Source organism: Crocuta crocuta, unplaced genomic scaffold, assembly GCF_008692635.1.
Source record: "Crocuta crocuta isolate KB4526 unplaced genomic scaffold, BGI_CrCroc_1.0 scaffold131, whole genome shotgun sequence".
Taxonomy (NCBI): Eukaryota; Metazoa; Chordata; class Mammalia; order Carnivora; family Hyaenidae; genus Crocuta; species Crocuta crocuta.
This window is the reverse complement of record NW_027528977.1, coordinates 8,525,478-8,535,754: the sequence shown is the minus strand read 5'-3', so window position 1 is coordinate 8,535,754 and position 10,277 is coordinate 8,525,478. Positions and strand designations below refer to the sequence as shown.

Genomic DNA, 10,277 nt, shown 5'->3' with positions numbered 1-10,277 from the left:
CTCCGCCGCCACAGCAAGACGTTCTCGCAGGACCGGCTTCAACTTAGCCACACACAACCCCCCGTGATGAGTTCCGCGGTCCCCGGACGGGAGCCGCGTCCCGCCACGAGCTGACTTGCACTCGCCGGTCTTCTTGGTAAGGAGCCCGCTGCCCTTTCCGACACTCCTCGGGGTTCTGCGTGCCCGAGGCTTGGGGTGGCCGAGGCAGACTTGAGTGACGACCCTCGCCACTGGCCCTGCAGTGGGACTGGGACGTCGCGGGTACCCCTGACACAAAGGAACAGCCGAGGGTTCCCCAATCGGCGGGCCAGACTGGGGGCTGCGGGGTGCGGTCGGAGCTGGAAGTGGGAGCCCTCAGGGCACCCCGCAGGGGAAGGAGGCCGGGTGTCGCGGTTGCACTCCGGCCGGGCGGAGGGGGCTGCGCAGCTCCCAGCGGTTTCCTCGTCTGGGGAGGGCCTCGAGCTCGCATACCCCCGTTTCCCGCTTCTTGCCCCCATTGCCAGGCGACTTTTGTCGTCCCCAGGACTGCGGGAGGGGCCGCGGCGCCCCCGCCTTCGGAGGAGCCGGAGCCGCAGGATGCGCGGGGACGCGCCGCCGCCCTCAGCGCTCAGTTCCGCCGGCGCTTCCCCGGCGGCTCCCGGGCGCTGACTCCCGGGCTTCTCCGCCCTTCTTGCCTCCAGCCTGCGCCGGGCGGCTCGTCCTCGCGGCCCTGGACCTCGCCGGGCACCGGTCCCCTCGCCCTGGCCACGGCGCGGACAATACGTTAATGCCTCGCGCTTGAGGGGAGGGGGCGGCTCGGCGCCTGGGTCGCAGCTTTCTCTCCCGGCTGGAGACGGCCACAGCCGACATGGGCTGCTTCTGCGCTGTTCCGGAAGAATTTTACTGCGAAGTTTTGCTTCTGAATGAATCCAAGTTAACCCTCACCACCCAGCAGCAGGGCATCAAGGTAGGCGCGGGGCGGGGGCGTGTTCCGGGCGTCGGCAGCCGGGCGGGCTCAGGGGTCCGAGGCTTTGTCTGAGGGCTGTCACGGGTCTCGGCCGGCGGCTGCTCTCTGCGCGGTGGGAAGCAGCTGCCCTGCGCTCAGATTGCGCGTGGACGTGTCGGGGTGGATTCACTTCGGGTCCCTTCGTAAAGGGAAGTAAGTTGCACATCTCAAAGGGCAGTCCGCTCGTCGGCTCTCAGCTGCAACTCACAGCCCTGCAACTGAGACCAGAACTCTTCCCAGCACCGGTTTCTTCCCAAAGCGTGTAAGGCCCCCGCAGCTCCAAAGAGGCGCAGACCTGAATATACAGGCTGCGTACAGTGTCGAAGGCACGATTTCCCGTGGCTTTGTTGAGGCTTTTTTCTGTTAGTGTCATTGGGGAAGCAATCTGGTTCACTCGCAGAAACACATTTACTGGGTGGCTGGGATTGTGTTGCCTAGGTTTGTAGTTGAGTAATGCTACGTTTGGACGGAAGATAATTTCCAGTTCCACAAGCGAACTGGTTTTATCCTCACATTTAAGTAAACATCTCTCAAAGCGACTCGGTAAATAACTTTGCGTCTGTCTGTAGGTCATTACAATGCAATCACTACTATTAACCTAGAGAATCCCCTTCCCCCCCCCCCCCAAAAAAAAAGGCTGTGGGGAATTGCAGAGATCCACTTCCTTAATTTTGAAGAGTTCTTATGTTTATGGTTGACAACCTGACCGACGCGCCTGCGCGCTTGTTTTGCTCTTGCAACCACGTAGCTACCCAAAGGTGATCGGAATTCAGAACGTTTTGTTTTGTTTATCTTTCTCCATATTTAAATCATGGGAGCTTTTTAAATAACGTTAGCAGCTGAGACTGGTCAGAGGCTACCGCCCTCCCCTCCCCCACTATTGTCCCCCACCTTCCATGCCGGTAATCCGGGAGGTCTGAGAAAGAAGTTCAAGCTACCGGTGCCCTCTTCTAGTCTTGTATGTCAGAAGTTAATCCTCATGGCGTAGGCCCTGGGCATTTCCTTCTGTGAATCAGTTTTTACATAGCTTTATGCACACCAGAGTTACTGTTGCTGCACAGAATTCTAGTTTCACAGGTGTCATTCTTCTGCAGGAGATGGGGGGCAAAAATTATCATTTAAAGCTGCAAGATAAAGTTAACCCTTCCTTTAGGAAAGGTTTTGAGCATTGTTTCCCAGTATTATAAAAAGCAGAAGTCAATCATGTCCTCGTTAGGTGTTTCCTTTAAAAGCCAGGAAAAGACTCTTGGAAAAAGGTGTTTCATATTTTATATTTTCGCCTTTTCTTTACGTTCCGCACCCCCCCCCCACTCCCCATGAAATCAGGAAAAGAACTTTTCAAGATGATTTAACATTCTTTGGTGTACTGTGCAAATAGGTAAAAATAAAAAATATCATACATTTTTGATAATACATAGATTCTCTTTGGCTTGGGGAAAGAAACCATTAGAAAAAGATAATAGATGATCTGATACTAAAACAACAAAGAAATCTTTCTGAAGTGCAAAGTCTATAAAGTCATCTGGAGTGTGAGCTTCCTATTTAATCATGAAAGCCATATCCCTGTCAGCTGTGGAACGTGTACATTATTCTGTCAAGAGAGCAGCCAAGACTTGGGATCAAATGGAATAATTTTGTCAAAGAAACATGAATAAAAAAATCCTGATCCATAATTATTTTTTATAACCTGATGGTGCTTATCTTGTTTTACAAATATGTTGAAAATTGGTGAGTGATTCAAAGGCAATAGAAACTTTATAATGCTGTTATTTTGGATCTATGCCATTTAACTAAACAATAATTTAAGCAGGCTTTTGTTGGAAGTAATCATTTTGCAACAGGCTTGGCCTCTTTCAGTGTCACAAAAGCATGCCACAATTATTTTGATGGCCATATGTGTAACACAGATGTTGTCTGCTGAAGTTAACCACATTATCTGTAACTTCCAGGCTACCATTAAATGCATGTGTTAAGCACCTATCTCCTTGTGGTATGTACTAAATTAAACACATATGTGTATTTATAAATGGAATAATGTACGAACAGCATCTCACACATAGATGGTATTCAAATGTTGAATGGATATGTGTGTATTATTATTCTGTACATACTTGGCATTTTCTTTTTAATTCCTACTTTAGTTGTGAGTGAAATGGTAAAACTAAAACGTAAATGAAATAGCCAGTAACTACTATTACAGTGTTTCCCCCGGGAGAGCACACTTGAAAACTTTTATTATCATTAATTAAAGTCAAAATTAAGCATATGACATCATTTCGCCCATTTCCCTCCTAAAATTAAAATAGAAAAATCTTTTTATTTTTAAAAGCTATTTCCTAACATTTAAGGTGACCCTTTTCCATGTTCTATCTCAAATGAAATGAAGACCATTAATTTTGCATTAAAATTATGCACCAATTTCATTCTTTCATGGAAGGAATTTTACTGATTCTTAGTCACTTAAGAATTTACTTGTATTACTGTTATAATAATGCATTGTGAGTTTAAAAAAGATTAATCATAGTAAATTTAAGTAGAAGAAATATGAGAGAAGTGTGGTAAAACGTTTTTCTGTGTGACATTTTGAAAAACACTTTCTGGATTTGTTTATTAAGCACCACATTACGAGGTTAGTTATGAAGTGATTTTCTGCAACTTAGATCAAAGTCTTTCATCGACAAGAAAAAAAATTGATGTGTTTGTCCCCATGGAAGGGCACTTCAGCTTTGAGACAATAGTTGCACATCTTTTATGTCAAGATGAATAGCATTTAAATAGAAAATAATTTTCTGTTAAAAAGAAATAAAACCTAATATATTTGTATTCATACTAACGTTATGTAGAAATTTGCTTCTTGTTTTAGAGGTAACCTCATCTTGATAAGCAGGAAGTCTTTGGCATGCAGTTTGCAGGTTGAGCCCTTTCCAAGATTTAAGAACCTGGGTTTATATAAACTGAAAGCTGTTGGTGGTGTGTTGACCCCCACACAATAGCTTTTAGCTGTTTGTTCTCTGCTGCTATCTCTGTTGTTTATTTAAGTAAGCATTTCTGCTGTGGTTGGTCTTTTGGTTTTTTTGAGTAATGTTTGTTAGGGAAACTTTTGTTATATCCCTTGGTCGTTTTCTGTGCTGGGGGAGGTAGAGATCTTTCTTTTCTCTGAGAGAGCAAAATGGGATTGTGACTCAAACTACTGGTATAAGTTGACATTTGATTAGCAAAAGATTTTCAGGGAAAAACACATCACAAGGTTTGATTATAAATTTAGTCCTCAAAATTGCTGCTGCAAATAGGAACTGGATTAATATTTTTGTTTCAGCGAGGCTGTTGTGCTCTGAGCAGTAATGTAATAAACATTGAGGTGCTCATTTTTCCCTTGTTGTATTTGACTAAATTAATGAAACCAGTATGACAGCAAGATGGAAATACCATTAAGTTTTTTTTAAAGGCGTTATTGAGATATGCAATCTCACACAGTTGAAGTGTACAGTTTACCCATTAACTTTTAAATGAAGTTCCCTCCTAATCATCCTGAGGTTTCTGAGGGAGTATTGTGAGTCAATTTTGATGCTTCTATCAGAAACTTCCTAATAAACTAGAAAAACAGAAGGTAGAGACGCTCGGTTACCAAGAATTGTAATTTTTATTCCATTTGGGCTGGTGAGGAAAACGTCTAAGAAGATTGGGAAGACTGTGAAAAGCAGTAGTGCTTCTTCATAAATCATCTTAAGTATATAGGGAAATACTTGTATCTTTTAACATCAGCCTTGTATGATACAGAGTCAGGGACCCGATAAATGTAAGTTGAAGCAAGTAATCTTACGCCAACATTACTGTTAATGTGAGATTGGCTGTGGGTCTTAATTGGTTGGTACATTAGATGTGACTGGGTCAGAAGTACCCCTCACTGACACTGCATCTTGGTTTCTGAAATTCCAGTAGGATGCCCATGTTGTATCTAAGATGAACTCTTACATAAATCCTCCTTGAAAAACTCTTTTTTGTTTTTAAAATGATTCAAAGTTTTTTTTCAGTTTTATTAAGGTATCATTGACAAATAGAAATTAAGGTGTACAACATGATTTGATAGAATATAAGTTGTGAAAGGATTCGCACCATCGCAACACTGAGGTAATGAACACATCCGTTAACCTCACGTAATTACTGTTTTGTTATTGTTGAGAGTACATAAGTTCTACTTTCTTAGTAAATTTCGTTTCTACAGTACAACCTTATCAGGATTCCCAAACTGTAAACGCCCCCTCAATTTTATAATAAGTTAAAAAAATTTTTTTTAATGTTTTATTTATTTTTGAGAGAGAGAGAGAGAGATAGCATGAGCAGGGGAGGGTCAGAGAGAGAGGGAGACACAGAATCTGAAGACAGGCTCCAGGTTCTGAGCGGGCAGCACACAGCCTGACGCGGGGCTCGAACCACAAACTGTGAGATCATGACCTGAGCCCAAGTTGGACGCTTAACCAACTGAGCCACCCAGGCGCCCCAATAAGTTTTTTTTCCTTGAAAAAAAATTGTTGAAAATAGCATTTATCATCCATGGCTTGAAAGTGATTTGTAAGTAATTTGAGGGGAGAAGCATTGTTGGTTACTTCCAGCAGCTGATGTCTTTTGTTCTCCAAGTGCTTCTAATTTTCTTGGTTTTTGGTGGACCGCACTTTTTTTTTAGTCCTTTTAATATAATTTTTCTTGAATTCTGTAATGTTAAACTTGAACTGATTTGAACTAAACTTCAACTAATGCAGAGCTTTTAGGGGGGACCTGGCTGGCCCAGTTGTAGGAGCCTGTGACTTGATCTTGGAGTCATGAGTTCAAGCCCCAAGTTGGACACAGTCTACTAAAAGTAATAATGATGATGATGATGATAATAATAATAATGTTGTTGCTTTTGAGCGTGGGTGGTGTCTTTGCCCATTTGGGCTGCTATAACACGTACCATAGACTGGGTGGCTTATAAACAAAAGAAATTTATTTCTCATAGTCCGGGATGGTCAGGTGAGGGCTTTTTTCTGGGTGAAAGACTTGTTGTGTATCCTCACATGGCAGAAGGGGCTAGGGAGCTTTATTGGCCCTCTTCTGCAATAGTAGTAATTTTGAAGGCCCCAACTCCTAATGCCTTAGGGGTTAGGTTTCCAACATAATGGATTTTAGAGGCATACCAGCATTCTGACCACAGCAGATAATAATTATCACCTGACCACAGGTGATAAACTTAAATCTAAATTGTAGATACAAACATCCAGACTCTTCTTTCGATCAGCCACATGGACAGCAGTTTGTTATTTTTATTAAGACACTTACAAAGAAAATGGGAAACTCTTCTCTGATAGTTTGTGTCAACTTGTATCTCAGTGTAGGACTAGACAGTTCTTTGTTGTGGGAGGTTTTCTTGTCCACTGTGGGATAACTGTATTCCTAGCCTCTACCCACTAGATGCCTGTAGCAACTCTTGCCCATTCATGAGAACCAAAAATATCCCCAGCTGTTGCCAAATGTCTCCTGATGGGCAAAACACATAAATCCCAAACTTCATTGTTGACATTAGCACCCTACCTCAGCTAGACCTTTAGCAGTTCTGCATGCCTACCTAAATGACTTGCTCTGTGGGTACACAGAAATGCTCACTTTTCCATATGTACCAGACTCTCTTGCCTTTCAAGACATTGGATTTCTAATGAGTGGTGTGCCCTTTTACCTTTCCCTAAGTATACACTCCTCTGGATTCATCCTTTAAAACTTGAATCAAGTGTCCCACTTGCCAGGAAGCCTTCAACTTGACCAGGCTGACCAGGGAGACTTAAGTGCTAGTCCTGGCCTCACATAAGCCCTGTAACAGCTCTTACTGCATTGCACACATTATTTCTGGATATATCTGTCTTCTCCAGTAGTCTATGAGCTACCTGTCTGTGGTCCCCTAGCAGCTAGAGCTATACACTTCATGCGGTAGATGCTTATTAACTGTCATTTGAATAGAGGGTTGAAAGGAGTGTTACAGCTGGAACAGAGCACATTGAAATCTTATGGATAATGAGTTTCCTTTGCCATTTTATTTCTACTAGAAAAGATCCCAGAATAAAGTAAACCTTCCTGTGAAAAGTCTGTTGCCAAGGTACTCTAATTTTTATATTGATAATGGGTGGAAAATGAGATGGTGCAGTGGACTGAATGCATGCAGCACACTCAACAGCTGATGAGCGGCCTTTTCAGAAAATCCAAATCATTCCCTTTTTGTATCATAGAGGTTAGTGTTATGTCTTTCTGTCTCTCTTTATTTTTAAAAAACTCAACTTTCTGGGGCGCCTGGGTGGCTTGGTCGGTTGAGCGTCCGACTTTCGCTTAGGTCATGATCTCACGGTTCGTGGGTTCAGGCCCCACGTCGGGCTCTGTGCTGACTGCCAGCTCGGAGCCTGGAGCCTGTTTCAGTCTGTGACTCCCTCTCTCTCTGGCCCTCCCCTGCTCATGCTGTCTCTCTCTCTCTCTCCTAGAAATAAATAAAAAATTAAAAAAAAAAACACCTCAACTTTCTGCTTCCAACTTGAGAGTCTTTTGGAAGAGGGGCATGTTTTGAGAGTGGAAGATAGATTCTCACACATCAGTTACTTTTTCTTGTCCCCTATCCTGTAAGCCATGTGAGGACATAGTTGGTTGCACGGTGTGGGTTTACACAATCAGGGGCCCCTGTAATTTTTAATCTTGCCGTACCACCTGTTATACCCTTGAAGCCACATAAACCTCATCTGACACCACTCTAAGGCTTACTGGCACAGATGGTGTCAATAAGTCAAATATTAGGTTTTTTAAAATGTTTTATTTATTTTGAGAGAGAGAGAGCAAGCAGGGGAGGGGCAGAGGAGGGAGAGAGAGGGAATCCCAAGCAGGCCCCATGGGCAGAGCCCAGAGCCCGATACAGGTCGTGTGAGATCACGACCTGAGCCAAAGTCAGGAGTAAGACACTCAACTGACTGAGCCACCCAGGCACCCCAAATATTGGGTTTTTATGACAAATGCTGAGGTTTTCATTCCTGTACACAGTGTTTTTCTGCAGACCAGGTATAAACATGACAAGTCGGAGGTCAGATTTACCATGCCCCTCCAGCTTCTCTGGGATTGACTGCTTTGGCTGAGCACTGTCTCCAATATTTCAGCCTCAAGTATAGGTCATACCTAACACTCCTCATCAGCCTGCTTTGGGTTGTAATGAGTAACTGCCATTTTCTTCCACATCACAAGATGTGTTTCTAAGCTTTACGTATTAAGATTAACCAGGCATCACTTGTTTAGGTATAGCCTAGGTGTGTTAAGGTCAGGAACCAGCCAGTTTAGTATGTGACTTGAAAGGCCTGTTAACTACACTTTGGTGAGTCTGTACCTAAAATGTTCTAAAAAATGTAGATTGAATTCCTGTGCCCTCTCAGCTATGTATGTAGTTCTTGATTTTTTGCTTTGTTTTTTTTTTTAAAGTGGAACAGCCACTGTTCCTTAGTGTTGCCTATTGTTAGTCCATTACTCTTACTAAACACTTAGCTAGGAGATTCCCCAAAGGCTGAGATGGCTCCCTCAGAGGCTTTCCTAATGATTGCTGAAGACCTGAAAGGGCCTAGCAGTGGCTTCCAAATGTGTGAGAAGTTTGTTTTCGAGGGTATTGACATGCCAAGAGGAACTAAGGACAAGGGAGATGGCTGTAGGCAAGGCAGACCAAGAAGTGCTGAGCCCTAGCCCCCATGGACAATAACCAAAAGGTCAGATGGTGGGGGAGGAATTAGCTGACCAAGACCAAACTGAGAACCAAATGTAGGAACAGACTGTTTGGAAATGACGTTTGTGAGCACCTGAGAAAGCACAGTTAATGATGCCAGAGGTCCCCAACGTTGTTGCAGTGGTGTCCCAGAATACAGCTTTCCAGACAAATGGGCCGTAGCGAGGGTCAGGTTCCTGGGCCAGCCCACAAAGACTGTTTGAGATTCGGGTCCCACCTTGGTCTTCATTCAGAAGTGAGTCTGAGAGGCAGTCTTGGAGCCTCTGCCACCTTAAATGTCACTTGTCAAAATTGGTTTTTCTCATTCTCACTGCTCCCAGCATAGTCACGGCCCTCACGTGTCACACCTGAACCAGGCTTCTAACCTGGATGCTGTGTGACCACCTTCAGCCTCTCCCTTCTCCCCACCCCCACCCTATGTTCAAACCCTGCTCTGCCCTGTGACTGGCCGCGTAACTCTTCCCTGGAACGAGGCTCTGTTTCCTCATCTGTAAGCTGGGAGGCATGATAGCTGCTGGATGACTGTAAGAATTTGAGAAAAAATTTTAGGCACATAGGATTAAAATGTGCTCAATAAATGATAGTTATTATTATGCATGGTCTATTATTTGCTAATAAATTTATTTCTGAATTCCAGTTTGTGGTATCTAACCCCCTGTTCCTGCCCAAAGTGATGCTGGCTCTCTGAGGGGTGTGGATGGTGGTTAGAAATTGGGGAATAGCGTGGTCCGAATTTATAGATACCAGTGATCTGTCAGATCTCTTTCTACTCGTATTGCCTCAGCTACCACTGGAAGGCTGAAACTCTGTGTCCATACCCCTAGGCCAGACCTCCCTCCTCTCACCTGATTTTACTTCAGTGGGCATCACACTAGGTGCTTACACCCATCATCACCACCGCTCTGCTCCCTCCAGCCCTGCTCCTTCTGTGCTGCCTAGTTTGGTGAATGAGACCACACTTGGTCTTTACCAGTTAAGATGCTTTAGTTTCTTGTTACAGAGATCCCATTGCAAACTGAGAGGAAATGTGTTTGCTCACCTAACAGGGAATCTGGGGGGCAAGGAGAGGAGTTGAGGGTGGGTTGGTGACATCAGGGTCCCAGCTTCTCTCTGTGCTCTGACATCTTGGGAGGACGTGTCATCTGCAGATAGTAGCAGATGTTTGTGGTGATGATAATCGTACATGGCAGTATGTGAGATAGGAGTAGAGGTAGCCTATCCTTTAGGAGAAGGCACTTCTTCCAGAAGTCCCCCAGCAGACTTTCTCTTGTGTCTTTTTAGCAGAAGGAGTTTTGTGGTCATTCTTGAGCAATAATGGCAATGGGATAACCTTTGAGGGGCCATATCCTCCATAGGGCCGGGTGGGGTAGAATCAGTTTCCCTGAGGTAAGTGACCTCATGGGGGAGAGGCCCAGTCAGGAAGGAAGGAGGGAGTTATGGGTACTGTTGGCCACTATAGTGTTTACTCTATCCTTTGAGTCAGGATTCTGGCACACGTGCTCTCCTTAAATTTCCACATCCATC

At 44.4% G+C, this 10,277-nt stretch overlaps 1 protein-coding gene across 7 annotated transcripts in view; it reads left to right on the top strand.

Moving 5' to 3' along the window:
* The first annotated feature begins 6 nt into the window (after positions 1–6).
* Positions 7–10,277, top strand: part of EPB41L4A (erythrocyte membrane protein band 4.1 like 4A) — a 260,985-nt gene continuing 250,714 nt past the window's right edge. For all 7 annotated transcript variants that reach the window (XR_013333475.1, XM_077757185.1, XM_077757184.1 and 4 more), the window contains exons 1-2: positions 7–136; positions 524–946. Coding sequence is in view for 6 of the 7 variants with exons in the window: in XM_077757185.1 (XP_077613311.1) it covers positions 848–946 (99 nt within the window). In the remaining variant the exon portion in view is untranslated. The remainder of the gene's footprint in view (positions 137–523; positions 947–10,277) is intronic.